This window comes from Protopterus annectens, chromosome 1.part1 (assembly GCF_019279795.1).
Source record: "Protopterus annectens isolate FY-2018-M chromosome 1.part1, PAN1.0, whole genome shotgun sequence".
Taxonomy (NCBI): domain Eukaryota; kingdom Metazoa; phylum Chordata; order Ceratodontiformes; family Protopteridae; genus Protopterus; species Protopterus annectens.
In genome coordinates, this window is record NC_056726.1 from 525,193,518 (window position 1) to 525,218,636 (window position 25,119).

A 25,119-nucleotide genomic window follows, 5' to 3' on the forward strand; every position below is an offset into this window, starting at 1 on the left:
TATTTGAGAGATTACAGTTAAATAAGGTTAAACCTGAAGATATAAACAAGCTTATTCCACCATTTAGTAAATCTGAGATCTTGAGTGTTTTAGATTTTTGACCTCCTGTAAAGCTCCTAGTCCAAGCTTGTTAAAAACAACCTTTTTTAAAACATTTTAAAAACTTACTTTTATAACCTAACCCCATGTAAAAATGGGAAATAGGTTTGATGATGATGATGACAGTGACTTCTCCCTGTCTATTATTTTTTATCAGGAAATAGATGACAACAGCATTTTTCCAAGACCTACAGATTAGCTATGGTCATAATTTATTTCTTAAACTGGGTAAAAATAGGCTTTTAACAAGTAGTTACAGACCTGTGCTCTTAGCCTGAAAGGAAAGATGTGTGAAAGTGTTATCTCACAGAATAGAAATGATCATTCATATCTCACCTTCCCATCAAGGGTTTATTAATGGGAAATAGGGAATCTAGATTTTGTCCAGCTATGGCTAAATATTCTACACATGATAAAAACAGTAATACTCATTTTTCAGCTGTATTATTAGACTTTGCAAGGCTTTTGACACCATGAAGTGGTCCTTTTCATGGCATACACTTGCGGCTGTTGGGTTTCCAGTCAGTTTTATAAATAATTTATTGTAGACATCACCCATAGTTAGAATTCCTACACTAAATACCTCTCTCAGATTTTCTGTCATGACGGGAGCTAGACCAGGATATTATGTTTTAAGTCTTCAATTGTTTTATGGTAGAAACCTTTGACTCATATGTAAAGTGAATATTTATCTCATATTGGTATTTCTTTCCATACGTCTCCTACCTAGTATCTGTATAATTAGTAGAAAACTGTGTTATATGGTTATCTGATCATAAGAACAACTTATTTTAGAATATTTTAGGATGTTTTCTTCTACCTTAAAGTTATCACTCAGTACAAAGAAATCTCTTTTTCAACTTAACAAGGCTTGCTTGGCACCTTTAAACAACTGTATTTCTGTATTACCATTACATTTCTTTGCTGGTGGTATTGTGCTTAATATCAGCTTTACAAAAACAATGGAGCTTAACATGACCCCTTTGATTAATTAGCTGTGGGAGTAGGTGTCATGCCTGGAGGAATTAGAATTTTCCACTTATTATTTTATTTCAAATAATTAAAATAATTATGCTTCCCCAAATCCTCTTTTCTATTAGGTCTTTACCCCCTACTTTAAAGTTTATTAAAGTGTGCCTCTTATATGACATTTTTATGGAACTTGGCATTACTTAAAACTAGCCGATGCAGTCTTATGTCTTCAAAATCAAAAGGGTTTTTTTTTTTATTGTCAAAGTTTCCTAAAGTGTTGCAGTTTTCCATTTTGGATTTTGTTATGAAACATGCTCCCTGATGTGTTCTCTAAAAGGACAATCAGTTTTACCAATGTAGAACATTCTGCATTTCATACAGTAAGCCAAATATACTGTGTGTGAAGTATCACATGTAGCATTTATTTTAAAAATATATGATGTACCATAATCAGGATGTTCAAAACTAGAGCTAGTGTCGATGTATGTGCACCAATTACAATGTCCACAAGGTCTAGTACCATGTGAACAGTGATTACGCTGTGTATACTTAGGATAGCATAACCTACATTTCATTGACTTGTTCTTAAACAAGAATCTAGGTTCAACATCTATAAATCTGGAAATTTCTGTATCTGTAGTAAGAACTTTCCAGTGTCTTTTAATAATTTCAGTATAATTACTGATATCAGTAGTATATGTCACCTTAAACCTCAAATTTGTTCATTGGATCTCTTCTGTCTCCTAACATAATCATTGCTGCCTGATGAAAAATATGGTCTGGCTTCATTTTGTCTTTTATCCTCTTTTCTATTAGGTCATTACCCCCTACTTTAAAGTTTATTAAGGTGTGCCTCTTATACAACATTTTTATGGAACTTGGCATTACTTAAAACTAGCCGATGCAGTCTTACGTCTTCAAAATCAAAAGGGATTTTTTTTATTGTCAGAGTTTCCTAAAGTGTTGCAGTTTTCCATTTTGGATTTTATTATGAAACTCAACATCAAATATAATTAACTGATGCAACTGAGTATCTTTAAAATCAAAAGAAGATTTAGTTTTCCTACTTTGTTTTAATAAGTAGTTGCTTTGGCATATTGTTGGTATCTGTAAACTAGGACTTTTCTTGGGTCAATTTGGTTAGAATCTGAGTAATATAAAGTAATATACCTTAAAATAATGACAAATTCATGATTAATGACAACACATATGGGTTCCAGAGAAACTTAATGGCTTGTATATAATAGAAATAAGTATCATGGTATGTCTGCAGACAGAGAAGGTGTTTGTTATGCTAAACAGGTGTTTAGAAATTACATTTATATTTTACACTATATTGTGTGGAGCAGTTAGTTTAAATTTTTCATAGATTCTCTGGACCTTAAGGTGTAGTACTTCATGCTTTAGGCTTCTATAGTGAAAATCCTTGCAGCTGCACCCACTTTTTTCAAAATATAATGAATCTCTTTATGAGTTAAACTTGCTTTTTAAAAATGTACGCAGTGGTCCAAAAATCTTCTTGTTTATAACTATAAAACATTGGGGTGATATATATGTATATATACATACATATACATATATATATATATATATATATATATATATATATATATATATATATATATATATATGTGTGTGTGTGTGTGTGTGTGTAAAGGATTTTATTCATTACATTTTCTGAAAAAGTCTTGGTGATTAAAGACAAAAGTGTTAAAACTGGACAGTGACTGTTTTTTCAGTGTTTGTTTTTCATAGGATTATGGTTAATGGTTCTGTTTAGTAATGCAGTCATACATGGAAGGTCACATTAGTCAGTGTCTTTGCATTCTTAGTTTGGGATATTTTGCTTGAAATTGTCTACTCTGTTGCTGCCTGAGCTATCTATAAAATTGGTAAACATGTGAGAATATTCCCCAACTAGACCAAAATGTAGAGGATAATCACTTTCTCATAAATGCTGCAAACATGATGTTCCAGATGGACTTGTTTCACATGGTTTGGCAATTGTCAAACTGGCATTGGCAGCTCACTCCTATCCTCCATTCCTTAGCTCCTCCAGTGCCTATTTCTTTACTTGGGTTACATGGGTTGCAGTCAGAGCATGTATCCCTCTACAGAATGGGGCCTTGCCTTCTGGCTGATAATTGTTTCAGATCATAATTCTGTAACTGTAGCAGCATTGTCTGCAGTACTACTGCTCCCTTCTGCAACAGTTTTTGAAAAACATTAATAATGTATGTACCTATGGAAAAGAAGTCCATTCTTTTCCATAAATGCATTGTTGAAACTTTGAATTGTAAGCAGTTCCTTTTCAGTTTGACCATATCTTTTGTGGCAGTCATTAAATGCTGTTGAACAGTATGCTTTCCTTTCTTGCATAACCACTGTACCGATGCTGCTTTTCTGTCTGACATATTCTTGTAACATAACTGGCTTATTCACATCAAAGTGTGTTGTATTTTCTTGCTGCTTATTCCAATACCATACCCTATGTTGTTATAACAATCATTTTCTTAATGACACATGCTCCAACATTCACTTTTCTAAGCATTGCTTTATCCTTCATTGGTGGTACACATGCACCATTCCACCATCTAGAGTGAAACATAATGTATTTTAACTCAGCAACTCTCATTTCCTGTGCACTCATGTTCAACTTGAATTATACTGTTTCAGTCTATTCACTGTCTTAATCATTCTACAGTTATTTTCTAATCACATCCCATACCAGTGTATCATCAGTAATGTTAACAGCACCATTAGACTCTTCTGTTGTGTTAACCGCTGCTATCTGATACAGTTCAAATGTGATGAAATACCAGCTAGAGATCTTAGAAGTGTACTTCTTCTTACAGACATGTTAAGCATACACAGCTTTGAGCTTCAGCATCTGGAATGATTTGTCATAATCCCTATTTAATTTCTAACAGAGAAAAATATTTAGTATTCATATAACAGTTTTAACTTTTTTCTGTAATTTAAATGGATAAGGTTACCCCTTTATAGCTCTATTCAGGTCTTGTAAAAATGTACATATATGAATCTTGCCAGTCCTTATCACGGCCAAGTTTTCATTCTCCTTTTAAGTGTTACCTGTCAGGGTTAATGAAATTGTCTTTGGGATATGCATGACTGCCAGTATGGAATAATTTATATGAATATAATGCAAACCTGGCAAACATCCCAGATGACTAAATCATTTTCTTAGTTATGCAGCAACTCGTCATTCTTCATATATACGTCATTAATTATTTTTGCCATCCCAAGCTTCTGGAAAGGTTTACAAACTAGTAATGAAGAACTATCTGATCCAGTTGTCTTGGATGGAATGTTGAATTTCTTTGCTGTATTTCTTTTTTTATACTTGCAGCGAAGTAAATTCTTATCCAATGATGACACCATTTGGCCTAAATACAGTGGATATAAAAAGTTTACACACCCCGTTAAAATGCCAGGTTCTTGTGATACAAAGAATGAGACCACAATAAATAATTTCAAAACTATTCCCACTTTTAATGTGACCTATAACCTGTACAATTCAATTGAAAAACAAACAAATCTGTAGGGGAAAAATATAGCAAATAAAAAATGTACAATAAGCTGGTTGCATAAATGTGCACACCCTTAAACTAATACTTTGTTGAAGCACCTTTTGATTTAATTACAGCATTCACTCTTCTTGGGTAGGAGTCTGACAGCATGGCACATCTTGACTTGGCAATATTTGCCCACTCTTCCTTGAAAAAGCGCTCCAAATTTTTCAGATTGCGAGGGTATCTCTTGTGCACAGCCCTCTTCAGGTCACCCCACAGATTTTCTATTGGATTTAGGTCTGAGCTCTGACTGGGCCATTCCAAAACTTTAATTTTCTTCTGGTGAAGCCATTCTTTTGTTGATTTGGATATATGTACATCTAAAAAAACTCCAGCTATACTGTGTGGCATATTGTCTACTCAGAGGCGATCTCTGCTTAACATACAAGGCCATGTCAAACCCTGAGCTGTTGGACATGCTCCACTTAAAGAAATCCCAATGCCTCAGAGCCACATGCTCCAGAAATCTAAACCTTGTCATCACAATGAACAAGACATGCTGGAGGGATAGGTTCCTAACCCAGAGACTCCCCATACTCTGGAATAGACTGCCATACATGTCAAGCAGAGCGCCTCCTTGGCCCTCTTCAAAAGGAACCTTGACGATTGGATGGGAGATAGGAAATTCACCCCAGGGATCATGTCAGTCACCCTGCTAGACAGGGGTCCAGGGAAGTAAATATTGTGGGAAGAAATATCCAGCGAATTGTTATGGCTAGGCTTGTATAGGCCCTAGCGCCGATAGCCTAGTACCAACCTATGAACCTATGCTTGGGGTCGTTGTCATGTTGAAAGGTGAAATTCCTCTTCATCTTCAGCTTTCTAGCATACACCTGAAGGTTTTGGGACAAAAGTGACTGGTAATTGGAACTGTTCATAATTCCCTCCACCTTGACTAAAGCCTCAGTTCCAGCTGAAGAAAAGCAACCCCAAAGCATGATACTGCCATCACCATGCTTCATTGTTTTGATGGTGTTCTTTTGGTGATGCAAAGTATTGTTTTTGTGCCAAGCGTACCTTTTGGAATTGTGGCCAGAAAGTTCAACCTTGGTGTCATCAGAACATAACACATTTTCTCACATGCTTTTGGGAGACTTGATGTATTGTTTTGCAAATTTTAGCTGGGCTTGGATGTTTTTCTGTGTAAGAAAAGGCTTCCGTCTTGCAACCCTACCCCAGACATATAGAGAATATGGGAGATTTTTGTCACATGTAGTACACAACCAGTACTTGCCAGAAATTCCTGCAGCTCCTTCAATGTTGCTGTAGGTCTCTTGGCAGCCTCCCTGACCTGCTTTCATTTTGTCTTTTCATCAATTTTGGAGGGACGTCCAGTTCTTTGCAACATCACTGTTGCCCCATATTTTCTCCACTTTTTGATGACTGTCTTCACTGTGTTCCATGGTATATCCAATGCTGTGGACATTTTTTTGTAAACTGAAGAAAAACAAACTGTCAAAAAACAAACCAAAAGGTTCCGAACCAGCAGGTGTAAAACTCCAAAGGTTTATTAGGAAATGTAAAAGTAAAGCGCTTTTCGTCTCCCTTAGTAGGAAGACTTCTTCAGACAAAGGAAAAAATCATCAAACACAATTTAAAACCCAAAAAAAGGGGTGTGTGTTACAAAATTACAAACAGCTGCCTTAATTGAACCCACTGACATACCTTCACATTTAAAGTTGTATTACATTAAAAGCATAAATAAATGTCCACTTAGTGTAGACAGGGTGTTAAACATAAAAAAGTTTTCAAAAAAGAAGCATGAACTTGATAAAAGTAACCAAGAATGTCTTAGTGAAGATTCATGAACCTAATCAAGTGTAAATACTGTTTGTTTCCTTAAAATACATTTTAGCAAACAACTTTTCATAGGGTAAAACAAAACTCATACAGAATCTTGTGATTAAAAGAAAATAAAATGAAGTAATGCTTGCAACTAAGTATATACAAATATAATATCCATTCCTTAACAGAAAAGGTAGTAAGGAGTACACATCTCTAATGCATAATGAAGAATCAATAATAAATGAATAAATAAACAGTGCAACTCAACTAGGAGTCTGCAATAACTGGAATTTCAAAGGTGTTTCTAATAAAAGAAATGTTATTTCTAATGTTAAATAACCGAATACGTTTATTTCTGTGTTAAAAATCTAACACAGAAATTGCTTGTCATTTAAACGCCAACAGAATGCAACGACAGTATATGAAAAATAATTTTTTTTTTTTAAATGTTCCTTGAGCAATGGGTAAAGCACCAAGCTGCGATGAGAACACTTTCTAAGCTTTTAGTATGCACAGTTGTAGCAGCCAAAACAAGTCAAAATGCAGCTGTTTCAGAAAAAATATGGCAAGGCATTGCGTGGAAGACACGTCTAAATCAAAACAAACCGCCGGATTCACAAGATGGTACTTCATTCAAGAACCATGCAGGTACTAAGCATGCGAAAAAGGCGGATAGCCAAATAAATGAAAAATCAGTTCACAATCGTGCCCATGAATACGGCACATTGTTCTGCAAATGAGTTTGTACTGTGTGCGAAAAAGATAATAAATAAAGTAGCAGAAGACAAAAGAAAGAAAGAAATGCAACACCTAAGTAAATCCACAACTGTTGGTGTTCAATGACATTAGCAATAGGTAAACATAGCACTTCAAAATACCGTGGGTCTAAACATTAAGATCTCATTGTTGCTTATGCAAAAAAGTGTATGTGTCTAGAAGTAAGCAAAAATCAAGTCAGACCACAATGCAGAACCTGACAAAAATAAAACATACAAATCCTGAACGAAACTATGCAAAATGAAAATACAAATAAAAATAATAAAATAAATAATAAAATAAAATAAGGTATGGGTCAAAGTACAGCGAAGCGCTGCAGAGGTCAGAAAACTAATGTTTCTCAAGTTAAACATTTGTGAATTAAGGTTTAAAAACCAGACTTGAGGTTTAAGTAATGATGAAAGAAATCTTATCTTAGTAGGTTTCTTAACTTTAAAACACAAGTCAAAGAAGTAACTTCGTTCAACCCTGGTGACGTGTAAGAGCTGTGTGCCAGTCATGCCCTGCCTTTTATATAGGGAAGACTGACAGAAAACTTAGAGAGAGAATTTACGAACACACATACCACATTAGGAAGAAGAGCAAGACTAACGCCCTTGCAAGACATTGTAATAACAACCCTTCTCACGCTTTCCTTTTTAAAGTTATAGACCAGGTACTTACAGATGAAAGAGGAGGACCCCAACAATTGTTATTAGAAAAAAAGGAACTCATTTGGCAACTTAAAATGAACTCTTACACGTCACCAGGGTTGAACGAAGTTACTTCTTTGACTTGTGTTTTAAAGTTAAGAAACCTGCTAAGATAAGATTTCTTTCATCATTACTTAAACCTCAAGTCTGGTTTTTAAACCTTAATTCACAAATGTTTAACTTGAGAAACATTAGTTTTCTGACCTCTGCAGCGCTTCGCTGTACTTTGACCCATACCTTATTTTATTTTATTATTTATTTTATTATTTTTATTTGTATTTTCATTTTGCATAGTTTCGTTCAGGATTTGTATGTTTTATTTTTGTCAGGTTCTGCATTGTGGTCTGACTTGATTTTTGCTTACTTCTAGACACATACACCTTTTTGCATAAGCAACAATGAGATCTTAATGTTTAGACCCACGGTATTTTGAAGTGCTATGTTTACCTATTGCTAATGTCATTGAACACCAACAGTTGTGGATTTACTTAGGTGTTGCATTTCTTTCTTTCTTTGTCTTCTGCTACTTTATTTATTATCTTTCGCACACAGTACAAACTCATTTGCAGAACAATGTGCCGTATTCATGGGCACGATTGTGAACTGATTTTTCATTTGTTTGGCTATCCGCCTTTTGCATGCTTAGTACCTGCATGGTTCTTGAATGAAGTACCATCTTGTGAATCCGCAGTTTGTTTTGATTTAGACGTGTCTTCCACGCAATGCCTTGCCATATTTTTCTGAAACAGCTGCATTTTGACTTGTTTTGGCTGCTACAACTGTGCATACTAAAAGCTTAGAAAGTGTTATCATCGCGGCTTGGTGCTTTACCCATTGCTCAAGGAACATTTAAAAAAAAATTATTTTTCATATACTGTCGTTGCATTCTGTTGGCGTTTAAATGACAAGCAATTTCTGTGTTAGATTTTAACACAGAAATAAACGATTCGGTTATTTAACATTAGAAATAACATTTCTTTTATTAGAAACACCTTTGAAATTCCAGTTATTGCAGACTCCTAGTTGAGTTGCACTGTTTATTTATTCATTTATTATTGATTCTTCATTATGCATTAGAGATGTGTACTCCTTACTACCTTTTCTGTTAAGGAATGGATATTATATTTGTATATACTTGTTGCAAGCATTACTTCATTTTATTTTCTTTTTAATCACAAGATTCTGTATGAGTTTTGTTTTACCCTATGAAAAGTTGTTTGCTAAAATGTATTTTAAGGGAAACAAACAGTATTTACACTTGATTAGGTTCATGAATCTTCACTAAGACATTCTTGGTTACTTTTATCAAGTTCATGCTTCTTTTTTGAAAACTTTTTTTATGTTTAACACCCTGTCTACACTAAGTGGACATTTATTTATGCTTTTAATGTAATACAACTTTAAATGTGAAGGTATGTCAGTGGGTTCAATTAAGGCAGCTGTTTGTAATTTTGTAACACCCCCCCCCTTTTTTTGGGTTTTAAATTGTGTTTGATGATTTTTTCCTTTGTCTGAAGAAGTCTTCCTACTAAGGGAGACGAAAAGCGCTTTACTTTTACATTTCCTAATAAACCTTTGGAGTTTTACACCTGCTGGTTCGGAACCTTTTGGTTTGTTTTTTGACATTTTTTTGTACCCTTTTCCTGACTGATACCTTTCAACAATGAGATCCCTTTGCTGCTTTGTAAGCTCTGTGCGAACCATGGCTTTTGCTGTAGCAGGCAACTGAGTAAACTGCAGCAAGAAAAGTAACCTTGTACGTTGTACTCTAGAATACCATTCCACTTGGATGTAGTGATTGCCTTGTTTAAAATAAGCTCTTCATTTTTGTTAATAATTTCCTAAATGCAAGTCTTGGCCACAGTGCTTACTGCCTACCTGGTACCGCACTGTTGAATGCTAAGCCGGGGATGACAGCCATTAAACACACCCAGTATCCTCACTTAGTTGTTTTTTTTCCCCTTTTCATGCATAGTTTGAATATTTTGTAACTTATCTCCCCCACCCTGGTTCTAAGAAACACTTTTTATACCATAGAATTTTGCCCATCTATTGCTGCAGGTCTGTTTATTGTTTTTTTTTTTTTGGTTTACCTTCCTTGCTTTTGTTCACAGGGCCTGGCTCAACCTGGTTCATTCACTCTTGCTTCACTCGGGCTCACTTTGCTCCCCTGCTCTACTCCCATACCCACCCACTCCCTCTTTCCTTACATGTATACTTAACTAGCCACCTCCCCTTCCCATGACCGATCTCCCCTCCCACATTTCCATTACATCACTTCCTCTCTAACAGCTCCTCCTTCCACTCTCACCTACCATGTCCCCTATATTACATCACACATTACTACTACTCTCAAACTTCCTTCTTCTTCTCTTATATTTACCACAGACATTTCACAAAGCCTTATCCCACTATAAACTCTCCAACCTGCATCAGCTTCCCTACTCTCAACACATATTCTGAAATAGGCCTGAGCCTATATCACACTAACCCCATTCTCTGTACCAAATTACATATACTCCATTCCATAGATATTCCATATCTCTTTCACACTCACTATCTCACCACTAAGATTTGTTACTTTATACGACATCTCTCCTCTGCCTTCTACCTTCTCTCATGCTCCAGTGACAACTATCCCAACCCTGGTCCATCTGCCTCCCACTTTCCCAGAAACCCTACCACCCCCAGCCATACTAAAGCCCTCCACCTAACTAATGTGAATTTTCAGAGTATCTACAATAAAACTACTGAATTACATGCCTGGCTGTCACAGAATAATACCAATATCCTTGCAGCCACAGAAACTTGGCTTAAAACATCCATCTCAGACTCTGAGATTCTCCCTCCCAATTACGACATAATCAGATCAGACAGACAAAAAAAAGGGTTGGGACGTAGTTATCATCTACCCCAACACCTTCAGCTTATTCCATTTTAAAGGCCACATTCCCATATTCCACAATGCTGAAATTATAGTCTCATTCCTTGATATCAACCACACTCAAAAGCTCTGTATATCAGTTATCTACATCCCTCCTGGGAATAACATTCCTATTCTGGAAGAGTTTCTATTGTGGATATCGAATACCTTACAAAACAAAACAATAATCCTTGGAGACATAAACATTGACTGGGCTTCCATCTCCTATAAACTTTCAGCCTCTAGCATTAATTTGTTTCATTTTACACTACTTATTAATACCACCACTAGATTTAATAAAAGCAATGGAGGAACCATCTTAGACTGGATTTTAGTCTCTGATCCCTCCAAGTACATATCCTCAGGCACTATGCCCAACTCCTTTAGTGATCATCTCCCAACCTTTACCATCCTCTCCTGCTCTTATATTCCACAAACCCATAATTTCACACTAATCCAAAACCTCTTAAAATTTAACCCCACCACCCTTATAGCATCCTGAAAAACATTAATTGGAACTCTCTTAAATCTCTCCCCTTAGATGATGCTCTACAATTCTTCACCAACACTTTCCTAGAAATTCTAGGCAAACTAGCTCCTACCAGAACTAAAAGGGTCAAATTCAGTAACACCCCTTAGCTCTCAAAAACTACCAAAGAAGTCATGCATGCTAGGGACAGAGCATGGAAACTCTGGTATAAATCTAGCAACACTGCTGACATCACTCACTACAACCTGCTCCGTAACCAAGTTAAAAAACTTGTGACCAAAGACAGTCATACTTCTGGACCCAGCAATCTTATAAGACAAAGAACCCCAAACTCTTCTGGTCCTGTATCAACAACCTATTAACACCTGGCACTAAACCCAACCCCTGCCCTCATCTTGACATGCAACCAGAACAAATAGCTGGTCTTGTTAATTCATATTTTATAGATACTATAGCTAAAATTTCTGCACCTTTCTCCCTTCCACTCCCAAACAGTTCTATACCCTCATCATCCCCTTCACCCCAAAAGTGCATCCCTCAAGCATGCCCTACCACTCCCAACACCTACTCTCCTCAAACTAATTACACACAACAAACCTCTCTCCCTCAATTTAATCCCTCCCCCATCTCCACCTCTTTTATCAAAAAACTATTGCTAAAGCTAAAACCATGCTCAAATTCAGCAGATAAAATTCCTGCCAAATTTCTAAAACTTGCTGCTGATTCGGTGGCATACCCTATAAGCATCCTGATAAATAGATCTCTCCAGGAATCTTATGTCCCCAATCTATGGAAAAACGCCATCATCTTACCACTTCACAAAGGAGGCCCATCCACTGATATTTCCAACTTTGGTCCCAATGCTATACTGTCCCCTGTCTCCAAATTCTTGAAAAATGTGTACAAAAACAGCTCTTAGCCTACCTATTGAAAAACAATATCCTTTGTACTACACAACACGGATTTTGTCCTGGTCATAGCACATCCACTGTACTAAAATCAACAACACCCGCGATTCAAGTAACATAGTGTCAACCATTTTTTGGACTTATCAAAAGCATTCAACACCATCTCCCACCCTATCCTCCTCACCCAGCTGTCTGCTATAGTCCTAACACCCCAATCTGTTACCTGGTTCAAAAGCTACCTCTCAAACAGAGACATGCTGTCAAATGGCATAACTCCATCTCCTCATATCTGCACAATCCAACAGGGGTACTTCAAGGCTCTGTCCTAGGTCCTCTTCTGTTTAATTTTTTCATTAACAACCAAAACCAAACACTCTGTCATAGTCTGTTCTGCTCAGAACCATGATACCCTACAGAAATCCACCCAAGCAGCATTTTTCACATTCAAAAAATGGCTTCACAAAAACCATATCTCCTTAAATCCAAAAAAAAAAATCCAAACTAATGATATTCTCTCCTAAGAAAAATGCCCCTACCAACACTTGCAACCTTGAAATCCTCTGAATTGACTCTACCAAGATTGAGTTAGTCACCCATACCAAATTACTGGGGGGTAATAATCTACGAAAACCTCAAATTTGACCTTCACATTCAGGACTGTATAAGTAAAACCCACAAAAAACTTGGGTTACTCTACCGGCATAATACATTCCTCTCCCTCCCAACCAAACAAACTTTAGCCTCATCTTACCTTCTACCCTCGCTAACCTGTGGCGCCCCATTACTATTAAATCTACAATCCTCATTACTCACAAAACTAGAATCCTGCTATAACAAGATTGCAAAATTCGCCACCAATAATTGCCACTCTGCACACCACTGTCTAGCCCTCAAACAACTGCAATGGCTGGAACTTCCCCACCACCTACTTCTCCTACAGCTTACAGGTACTCACAAACTAATATACAGGCCTCAAGACTGCCCTGCTCTGAACTCCTTAGTTAGCCTGTATAACCCTACAATCCGAACACCAATTCCTCCTCCAAGTCCATAAACCCAAGCTACCTGTAGGACAATTACTATACTCTTGGAAAATTGCCAAAGTCTGGAATAACTTCCCTCCTTCTGTCCACTCTCAACAATGCCCTTCCACATTTAAAAGGGAATTACATCTTCATTTTCTATCCAAATGGATATGCAACTGTTCCACTACTTACTCCGCCATCACCTAATTCACCTAGTTATACACAAACACTGACTCTAGCCTATTCTAACATTGTAAAAAAACTTAAACACCGCCACTGACTCTAACCTACTGTAATTCTGCCATCATATTACTTACCCTTAATCTCAACAAATTCCTACCTTCACTCTCTCATCCATAATGCTTAAGCCTCTCCACTGCTCTGTCCATTCCCCCTCCCTCACTCTATTTCTCCCCTCTTCTCTCCTCTCCCTTTTAAAATTTACAAACCTGCTTTTTCTGTTCTTTACACACACACACACACACACACACACACACACACACACACACACACACACACACAAAAAAAAAGTTACCATCTTGTAAATATTGTACATATTTCAACTTCTTGTATTTGAAACAACCATGAAACATATTGTTCTATGAAATTGCTCTTTTAACATTTTAACATTCTCTTGTTTTTTTGTTATTCCTGTATTTGTAACAACCATGAAACTTATTGTCTGTGAATTTGCTCTGTAACATTCTCTTGTTATTTTTCAAATGTTATATAGTGTCTTGTCTGTAAATGTTAATTACTAATTGTGTGGAGCTTTTCTTCCCGGGCCTCCACCGAAAATAGGCTTCCGAGCTCAGTGGACTTTCCCAGTAAACAAAGGCCAATAAATAAATAAAATAAATAAATGTCAGGAAAATCCTACTAGGACGGCTGAACTTTATTTGTGGTTAATCAGTGTCTCTCTAATTGTTGGCAGGTGTGTACCCAAGAAGACTGAATGCTGTAATTAAATCAAAAGGTGCTTCAACAAAGTATTAGTTTAAGGGTGTGCACACTTATGCAACCAGCTTATTGTACATTTTTTATTTTTTATATTTTTTCCCCTAACCGATTTTTTTTTTTTTTTTGTCCAATTGAATTGTACAGGTTATATATAAATCAAAATGGAAAAGGAACTGAAGAAAAAGAGGCGGAAGAGTTTGAGCAACAGAGAGGCTATGATTTTGGGGGCAAGTCATTAATGTTAAATAATACTATATTCGTAAAGAAGCATAAAATGTTTTAGAATTTTACTGATGGGGATGTCTGCAAGTAGGGCTATACAAAATAGGCAAGAGGGGGCTAATATTTATTGGAGGAAATTAGCAAAATAAAAAAGCTATTGACCACAAATAACTTGAGATGGAAAGGTAACTGAGAGGGATGAGAGTAATCAGGAATTTGGACTGCAAATTAGAGATAGCCTTCCCTATTAGGAGTGAAAAGAGTCCAGACGGAGAGAGAAAGGGATAGGGGAATAATAACTGAAAGATTAGCTCTGGCAGAGTTGTTAGTCGAATCTAGAAAAAAAAAGATGCTGTTGAAAAAGGATAATTAATAGGGTGTATAAAATATTGCATGATGACTATAAAAAATGATCAGAGGCAGTTATACAAGATTGTAAAATGAGAATAGAGAGGGAAATTACAAAGCAACATTGGGAAGAAATCTTAAGAGCTCCCAAGTATACCACAAAATCCAGAAGATTTAGGATTTGTGATTATGGTTTTGAGAATGTAGAAAGCTAGCAGATATTAAAAATTCTTTACAGAGCAGCTTGATAAAAGAGTTGGGGGAACAAATGGTTGTAACTAAAGAAATTATTCTTTTGAACTTGGACATTGGCTCTGAATTGCCTGTACACAGAAAAGTCTTACAAAGTTTAATGCGGTTGGCTTCCAAATAAGCAGTTAATTGAAAATGTGTTTCAAGATTGAAGTAATTGGGAGAATCTGGACACAGGGTATTGAGTGAAAACTTGTATTTTTTTCCATTTGTAGGTAGTGTGAACATGAAGAATTTGGCAGAGCCTTCTAATGTTTCACTACTTACACCGTACTTGACTGGTTTGCCATTTGCAGCAGGTAACTTTCAGTGTAGACTCTTCTGGTAGCAAGCCAGTCTTGCAGGGTGTCTCAGAGCTCATTCCTAACTCTGTCACTTTTCCCAGTGTACATGATGGCAATGAGAGAGGGCATTCAAGGTCGAAGTGTGTGTTATCCATGCTGCAATGTTGACATTCATCTTTACCTGTCTTCTTCCCAGAAGTGCATTCCTAATCCTCTGTTCACAGTGAGAGAGGGAGCTTTGAGCAGCCTATCTCTCCTTGGAGGAGTGGTTTCAGCCCAGAAATTAGTAGTTTATTGGCCATTTTGGGCTAATGTCTTATCTCTTTCATTTCCCTGCTATAAAACCCGCATTTGCAAGGTTTTTGTGCTAGTATACAGCTCAGCAAGCTCCTGCCCGGTGCCCTGCAGAGTTCTACAGCAGCAGAGAGACAAAAGAGAAACTTTAGAGTGATTAAGTATAATTTTTCTGCATTTTCTTGCTGCCTTTAGCTAATTCCGCCTAAAACGCTGATTTTCGAGAGTTTCTGTAATTTACAAAGCTTGTTTCAGCTACATATTGTACTTATTTTACTGCCTGCACTTTAACAAAGTCGTTTTTGTGTTTAAATTACCTGTTTAACTGTTGAAGGCTACACACTCGTGTGATAGCCAACGTTTTTTTATTGTATCTGCTTTATTTTCTGAAAAAAACAAAAAAATATACTTGTTTTCCCACCTTTCTAAGCTAGTATAGTCCAGTTTTCAGGTTAGTGCTGAATTCAGGGCTGTGTTACAAGTTTCTGTGTTTGCCCATACCTTACTTGGATAGAAGGAAATTTCTCTGTTCACTGTGAGAGAGGGAGCTTTGAGCAGCCTATCTGTCCCTGGAGGAGTAGTTTCAGCCCAGAAATTAGTAGTTTATTGGCCATTTTGGGCTAATTTCTATCTCTTTCATTTCCCTGCTATAAAACCTGCATTTGCGCGGTTTTGTGTGTCGGGCAGCGCCGGTTAGCTAGGGTATAACTATTCCCGGCTCCACAAAGTCTACTCTTCAATTTGTCCCTTGGAACTAGTCAAACTTTCAACTTAAGCACTCAAACCATTCATTTCGCATCCCGGCACTTGCTCAAAACTCATAGCAAGCACTAATAAACCTTAGCACTAGACCCTCCCCCTATACTGTGGACAAGTACAAGGCTCTCTATTTGACCTTACCAGCCAATCAGTAAAAGAGTTCACTGTACCTATCTAGGCATGTCCAAAGGGCAGTTTCAGGTGTACTCTCCGGTCCAACTGGTGAATCTGGGCATTTTGAGGCAATGTTACAATTGTACACAGACAACCCTCTCCTCCTTCCAACAAACAGTAATACATGCGAGAGATGCAATTATACACCCAAACTGGAGGCTAAGCTCTCTCAACCCAATACTGGACCAGGCAGTCAAGAGGAGAAGGGAATTACTTGCATCACACCACCAGTCTCACATAGACCTATGAAACCAGCACCGGCAAAAAACGCACATAAATACACAAAAACATATTCGGAGGCTCTAAATAAAAATCTGCAAAAGCAACAGAGGCTTCCAAAGCAGACATCCAAGCAACCTCCACCCCCCAACGCAAACCATGAAACACATACTTCACAAAACCAGTGTGCTACACAATCACAGCCCTTAAGGCAAAATAACATACCCAACACACTAGTAATGGGTGACTGTATAGTCAGGCACACTGATGTCCTACTCACTAGGCTGAACAAGGAGAAGGTTACTGTTTGCTGCCTGTCAGGTGCCAGAATCCGCCACATAGCACAAGCACTCAGGTCACTCTAGAACAAGTATAAATATAACTCTGTAATTGTCCAAGTTGGTGTGAATGACCTGAGCCGTACCTCCCTGGACTAGCTCTCTGATCACGTAGCCCAGGCTGGTATGACCCTGACCCTGAGTAGCATCCTGCCCTCACCAAGAATAATACCACAGTATAGAGAAAAAATTATCAATTTCAACAATTGGCTAAGCTTCTGGTGTCATTCAAAGAGGCTCCAGTGTCTGTCAGCCTGGGATGACATGCTCGACAAGCCACGCTGCTTCGCTAGAGACTGCTTGCACTTGTCCTCCGTAGGCTTTCGAATACTGGCCAAGGCTCTTGCCACCCCCATAGTGCCTTTTTTAGGCAAGGGTCAAAAGACAAACCCACCTCTGTAAATAGCACAAGTAACAAAAAACTGAGGGTAATGCTACTCAATGCCAAAAGTGTAAACCTCAAAATGCACACACTCGAGGTACTCCTTCAGTATGGAGAAAATCAATATATGTGCAGTAACAGAAACCTGGTTTAAGGCTCCAGAGAGCACCCCAGCACTACCAGGCTACAACTCATACCATACATTTCGGCCACAAAACCCGGACCGAAATACAAAATGCGGGGGAGTATCCATATTCATCAAGGATAGCCACACCTCCAGGTTAGTTGCACAGCACGATGCTTCAGAGATCATCCACGTGCAGCTAACAACGGGCAAAACTACTTTTCAAATTACAGCTTGCTACAGATCACCCACCATGTCCCAGGACCCCCATTCCGCATTCCTGGAAACACTGGGAAATATAAAGGTCCTACCAAACACCCCATTATTGGGTGATTTCATTTACCCAGGCATTAACTGGGAGAACTACTCAAGTACAAACTCCCTTGTCCAACATTTCCTAGAATTTATAAACTCAAATGTCCTGGATCAACTGGTCAACACCCCCACCAGAGGTGACAACATATTGGACCTGGTCATCACCAACATGGGCGACCGGTGTTCCACACTGGAAGTCAACCCCTCGCTGGTTAGATCTGACCATAAACTAATCACTCTGGATATCCACATTTTGCCCTCACCCCCGGTCAAAGAAACCACAGTGAAAAACTTTTCAAAAACAAACTTCACGTTACTTAAGACCGAGGTGGTAAGTTTCAAATCTCCCATGCTAAAGGATAACGCTGTCCAAGCTGCAAAATCCTTTACTAATGCACTCTATGGGCACCTACAACAAAGCATGGATCGTGCTATCCCAAACAAAACCAAGACTCACTCCTCCAAGAAAAGGAAACCAGTCTGGTCGACCCCTGCCATAAACAAGCTATACAATAGAAGGAGGAAACTAGCACAGAAAAAGAGTAAAATCCCAAGAAGGGAAGACATCCCTGATCAGTATCAGCAAGAAACTACATTCCCTCATAAAATCGTCCAAGGCTAGCTTTGAAAGAAACATAGGCATGGACTCCAAAGATAACCACAAGGCATTATTTAGCTATGTCAAAAATCTAAGTGGCAATTCTCAGATCTGCTCAGAGTTAGTGCAGAATGGCAGAAAATACACTGAACCAACCGATATAGCCAACATCCTGGCAGACAGGTTCAGTGCAAACTTCACCCCACCCCTGTCACCCCCAAAAGGGCCCATAACTATACCAGAAGAATGTAGTGCCCCTGAAATCACAGATACTCAGGTTAAAACAGCCCTCTCCAAAGCCAAACACACATCAGTGGGACTGGACGGTGTCCCAGGCTGCATCCTACACAAGCTCAAAGATGAACTAACCCCTCACCTAAACACACTGTTTAAACTCAGCCTCTCTACAGGCTACATGAGCACAGAGTAGCACACAGCAATGGTTATTCCTCTCCACAAAGGTGAAGCCACAACGGACCCCGGGAACTATCGCCCTATAAGCCTGACTAGCTTGGTCTGCAAAGCTATGGAGCGCATCATCATGGCTTTCATTAACAGAGACATTGGAAACCTCCAAACACTGAACCCTACCCAGTTCAGCTTTGTTAAGGGCAGATCATGCCTCCTAAACCTGGTGGACTTGTTTGAGACAGTTGCCAAGACTATAGACGAGGGAAAGATGGTCCACACAGCCTACCTAGACCTCGCAAAGGCCTTCGACACCATTCCCCACTCAGGTATTATAGACAAGCACACCAGTCTGAACATAAACCCCTATGTCATGAGATGGGTTGCCAACTGGCTCACAAACAGAGCCCACATGGTAAGAGTTGCGGGAGCTAGGTCTGACTCTAAACCGGTTACAAGTGGCGTTCCCCAGTGCTCAGTCCTAGGACCCCTCCTGTTCGGCATATACTTCTTAGAGGTACAGGCAAGCACAGGAGGACTATGGCTGACCAAGTTCACAGACAACTGCAAACTAGGGTCTATAATTGACTCTCTAGTTGACACAGACATCCTCCAAAAGGGTCTCACTGAGACAGATACCTTGGTGTCAAAACCATGGCCTCAAGCTAAATGCCAAAAAGTGCATAGTCATCCCCTTTGGAAAAAACAAAGTACCCACAAACTACCACATAGGTAGTAGCCCCCTAAATACGGAAGACGTAATAAGGGATCTGGGGAACCAAGTAGATAGTAACCTCTCCTTTGATAATCACATTGCCAAAGTGGTTAGAAAATCCTTCTATGTGGCCCACCTAATCACAAAAGGGTTTGCATCCAGATCAAAAGAGGTCATTGGGCCCCTCTACGCATCACTCATCAGACCCATCATAAAGTACAATGCCCCATTTGGTATGTACCTTACAGGACACATGCAACAACTGGAAAGACCACAGACGTACCTCACCAAGAGGATCACTGGCCTCAAGCAGATGCCCTATGCAGCTCGACTGAAGAAACTCCAGCTGTACTCAGTTGCATACCGCCTACTCAGAGGTGATCTCTGCCTGACATAGAAGGTCATGTCCAACCCAGAATTGATGGACATGCTCCATCTAAAGAAAACCATATCCCTTCGAGCCACACGCTCCAGGGATCTAAACCTCACCACAACAATAAATAGGACTTGCTGGAGGGATAGATTCCTGTCCCAGAGACTTCCCATGCTCTGAAACAAGATTCCAGTCTACATTAGGCAGAGCTCCTCGCTAACCCTCTTCAAGAGAAACCTTGATGAGTGGATGGGAAACAGAAAGTTTACCCCAGGGATCACTTCAATGGCTCTGCTGGACAGAGGCACAGGGAACTAATCTAAGGGGCTGGCAAAAGCCAACACATTCTGGCTAGGCTATGCCTTCGGGCAGATAGCCTAGTACCTACTTATGAACCTATGAATTGTATTATTTTTGATGACTGTTCAGATTCAGTCCTCTATTATATGAATATCAGTTGAATGAAACTCACCCCAGCAGAGATGACTCCTCAAATTGCTTGCCATCACCCTTTCTTTTATATGAGAAGAATAGACTGGAATTTGTATCTCATGTGAGATCCAGGTGTGATTCTTGACATCATGCTCATCCTTAAGGACCAGGTTTTGGCTGCTGCAGAATATTTTATTCTCATCTTAAGAATGTTACCAGATGATGCATATTATACCATCTTCAGACCCTGTTAAGGTGATTCAGGTACTAGTGTCATCTCCTCTTGACTAGAAAATTACACTTTACCTGTTACTTTTAAGGACTGACCTAGCTCAGTTGCAGTGCATGCAGTATTCAGTCATTTCACACTTTATGTTCTAGGGTAAACACAGTCTATCTGTCTGTCTGTCTGTAGTAGGTAGGTCTGGTTTTAAAATCTTAGTCTTAACCTTCTGGAATCCTCCATGAGTCTACATAGATCATCAGGTTTTGCACTACTAGTTATTCTTAGGACCTTTTTGGAAAACTCAAGTAGGCTGTCCTTGCCTATCTAGTTTTTTTTTCCCCGTGGAATCAGCTATCATCGCTGATATGGAAATACGCAGAAAAAAATAAATATTCTCAAGGTTCCCAAAAATAATATCTTTTTTTTTCAGAAAAAAAAACGACCTGAGTTCATGGCAAGAATCTGTTTTAAATTGCTAGCATTTTTTCAAAATTATTTATTTGCTATATTAGCTGCTTGTATTTTTTAATTTCAAGAGTTTGTGTTTTTTTCAGTCTCCTTTTTTTATGCATGGAGCCTAGGCTTTAGCAACTTAACAAAGACTTGAGGTTTTATCCAAGGTGTCGGTTATTTCAAACACTGTACACCGACTTTTCTGGTTACTACAGCCAAAACTGTTACAAGATCATGTAAAAGCATGTTTTCTAAAATATCTGCCATAATGTCCTAAGCAGGATCTGTATCTGTGGTCTGCACCATAAGTTAGGTACTTGACAGGAATTCCTTTGTCCTGTTCCAGATGCACCAGAGACCATCGACCATTTGTTCTTTTTCTCCTTGTTTAACTGTATGGCAGCCAAAGCTTGTTTTTGAACTTGAGCTCTTGGGTACACAGGTAGACACCTTGACTCTGTGACAGGGGAACATGAATGAGGGAGACTTTATCTCAAAAAATATCTAAATGTTATCAACTTACTGTAATTTCTGAATTTGTTGGCTCATTTTGGTCTATTCATTTGAAAATAGTTTCCATCTTCTTTGTTTGCCTGCAGCTATTTTATTCACATTTTATTCAGTCTTTATCCATTGGTACCACAGATTTGACCTTATTGCATATTTGGCTTTCCCTTTATCACATTTTGGTGGTTTGTTTTTAAGTGTTTGTTTGTTTTCGAATGCACTTTGACCCTTTGAGGAAAGGGTACTGGAGCACTTAGGTGCTGTCAGTAAGTAATGCTATCCAGCATGAGGCACATTTTGGTAGTGATGCATATTTGAAGAGTCTGTATTGCTGACAAGTTTAAAAAAAACTATCTCACAATGAGACCCAATGCCTTTTGCAACAAACCCATGTGTATTCTCTGAATGGTAAAGGCTATGTAAGAAAAAATGAAAAATAATGAATGCATAGTTTTCGTAAATTAGGATAAATTCCTTGTAGGTTTCATTATCAGTGCATGCTAGAGCTGCTTCTGATTTAAGGTTTGAATTTGCCAGTCTAAGGCAAGCAAGCAAACTGAGCTAAAGTGCTACACAAAACATATCATAGGACCTAATAATATGAATCAAAATAAAACACAAAAATTTAATTTTTTTAATTGTCATTTCACTTTCCTCACTGTTTTTCTCAGAACTTTTGCTTAATGGTTATATGGGTCACTAATACCTTTCTTTGTTGTTGTTGCAGGTTGCAGACTGTGCCTGGGATGAGACAGTGAAGATGTATACACCATCTTGCTTTGCATCAGTTCAATAGATTTCATCTGGAAAGAAAAAAATCACATACAGATTACAAAACCTTTGTCTTGAAGTCAAGCATTCTGCTCTTTTTTTATATACAGTTGAAACAAAATGTGAACTTTAGCCTCATTGATAATGCACATTTTATGTACTCTGTAGCCTGTATTTTGATTGTGTTATAATACAGTAGAATTTGGGCAACAAGTGAAAAGGAATGATATTTTATGTTTCTGCTAATATTTCAGTACTTGCTTTCTTGCTGATAAACCTGAAGGTTTTACTGCTAATTCTTAGTAACATATTGGCCTACAGCAAGAGGTTCCGTGGTTCATTTCTCGTCTGGGCTGCCTTCTGTGTGGAGTCCTCATGTTCTCACTGTTTTTGTGGGGGTTTCCTTCAGGTGCTTTGGTTTCTTCCCATGTTCAAAGACATACAGTAGGAGAACTGGACACTCAAAATTGGCCATAGGAGTGAGTGTGCATGCAAGTGTGTGGTGTGGAAGAACTACAGCGGCACAGCTAGCCACCTGGCGGTGTAAACCTTGACTCTAGATGACTGTCACTGCTAAAGTGGCTTCCCGATTTCATGTGCAAAAATTGGAAAAAGTGGTGATGGATGGATAAACATTTCTTTTAATTCTTACTGTAGTTTCAGGTTACTTCTAAAAAGGAGAGACTGATTAATAACACATTCAGTGCAATCTGCCTCTTTTCTTATAACCTAAAGTATGACTAGATTTTTGAAATAGGATATGTTGCAAATAAACAAGGAATTAAATGATAGTTTGCATACACTTATTTTAGGTCATACATTATGACAACCTGAAATATGTTTCATATTGCTTGTCTTCTTAGTCTTGAACTGTAGCTGTTACTATTAATATAGAGGGTCTTCCACCATTGTAATGACTGTGCAAGTCAATGAATGTGCTACACAGCTACACAGCCAATGAATAATAATAATAATACCCATTTGTTAATCAGGTAGGGCCACTGGACACAGCGCAGTCAGAGAGTAATGTCTGGTTAAGTGACTTGCTCAAATTCACACAGTAGGCAAATGAAATCTGACGGAGTCAAACCCTGTACCACAGAAGCTGTACTTGACAGCTGTAATTCACTGCTCCAGCTGCCAGTTGTACAGAATACTGTGCATTGTCATAATATTTTTTTTTTTGGATGAAGATGCAATGTTAGGAATTTCTGTGCTGGATGTGTCTTTTGAGATGTACTGTGATCACACACTGTCATTTTCAGCAGGCACACCAAAGTACCGAAGTTTGCATTTGTGGATTTTGTGCCTTACCTGATGTACGCATTGATGCAGCATCTTAACATTTGCATATAATCAAAGGTGTCCTATAAGACCCACCAGAATAAATATTTGCTTGCTTGTTAGATCAGAGCACTTACATTTTTGTATGATACATTTCAGAATATGTATGATAAATAAGTGAAAATAAATACAGATGGCTACCATATAGTTACAGACATTATTGCTTTTATACTAATTTCTGTTGAGAAACATTTTAACATTTGCAAACCAAAAGGTATTAGTATACCAAATTATTTTATGACTATATGTTGTGTGGCTCTTCATTTTAGTTGGTGAAATAGCAAGTTGTTCTAGTAGCAAAACAGGCAGTCTGGGTATGGAATGACCAGTTAGTCTTCAGAGGGACAGCCAGAAAGGCAGGACCCAAAATTTAAAGTGTTTCAATTTTTAATGAAAATGTAACATTTGGTACCTATATAAATGATTTATACTAGTGAGGCCTAAACATTTTATACTGCATTAGTAGCTGTATAAAGCCCATCAGGAAAGACGTTAGTAGCATAATTTTTATAGGTATCATTAGATCACAGTTAGAATATGATTACTTAGTATTGTCCCTAACAGTAAAGAATAAATTTGTTAGAAAAGATGCAAAGAAAACTAAACAAAAAGGTTTATGTCTCAACAATTTTACATACCAGCAGAGGTTATGGCCATTAAAATTATATCCTATAGTTTACAGAAGGTTAAGGGGGAGCTATTCTTATGTACAAAGCCATTAGAGATGAGTTTCTGCTTGAGACAATATAAATGTAGTAGTGTTGCATTAAACTACTACAGTGAAAGAACTGTGAAACAGAGGAAGTGTCTCCCACTGTGGAACCTTTTAAACTCAGATTAAACAAATTCAGTGAGAAAGTTTCTAGTTAACTGATGCCTCTAAACACTTGTGCTATTTGCTTATGTTGGGATGATGATGATGATGATGGTGAGCTTCCTGCAGATAAGTGTACTTAACTGGTGGGATAATCAGCATCCTTGTGGTGCTTAGCTAACCAGTAGGGGATGTGTGTTACAACCTTGTGTTCTTGTGGCTGGAGGAAAGACATAATAGGCCATTTGTAACAGTGCCTGTGGATAGTCACACATCACACTTTCAGGAGTCATCATATGCTTCTGTCTGAGAGAAGAAATGCCATGATTAAGAAAACCCCATCTGTGCAACAGTGTGATGGTGGCTATTTCAGAAAAAGAAAAAGAAATACAAGGACATTGGCTGAGATCTTGGAGTGCTGCACAGAAATGTCTGGTCCTTGCAAACGCTGCCATTCTCAAACAAAGAGGGTGAAAAAACACAGCTTTGGGAATGGTTAGGCTTGGGAACAAGTAAGTTCATAGGTCTGATTGTCAAGCTTAT

The 25,119-nt window shown here is 38.2% G+C and overlaps 1 protein-coding gene across 1 annotated transcript in view; it reads left to right on the top strand.

Annotated features, from left to right (window-relative positions):
• The window catches only part of PEX7 (peroxisomal biogenesis factor 7), a 1,759,991-nt gene extending 1,736,086 nt beyond the window's left edge, over positions 1-23,905 (top strand). The window contains exon 10 of the mRNA XM_044076438.1: positions 22,375-23,905. Within this exon, the coding sequence (XP_043932373.1) occupies positions 22,375-22,443 (69 nt within the window). The 3' untranslated portion in view covers positions 22,444-23,905. The remainder of the gene's footprint in view (positions 1-22,374) is intronic.
• The last annotated feature ends 1,214 nt before the right edge of the window (positions 23,906-25,119 follow it).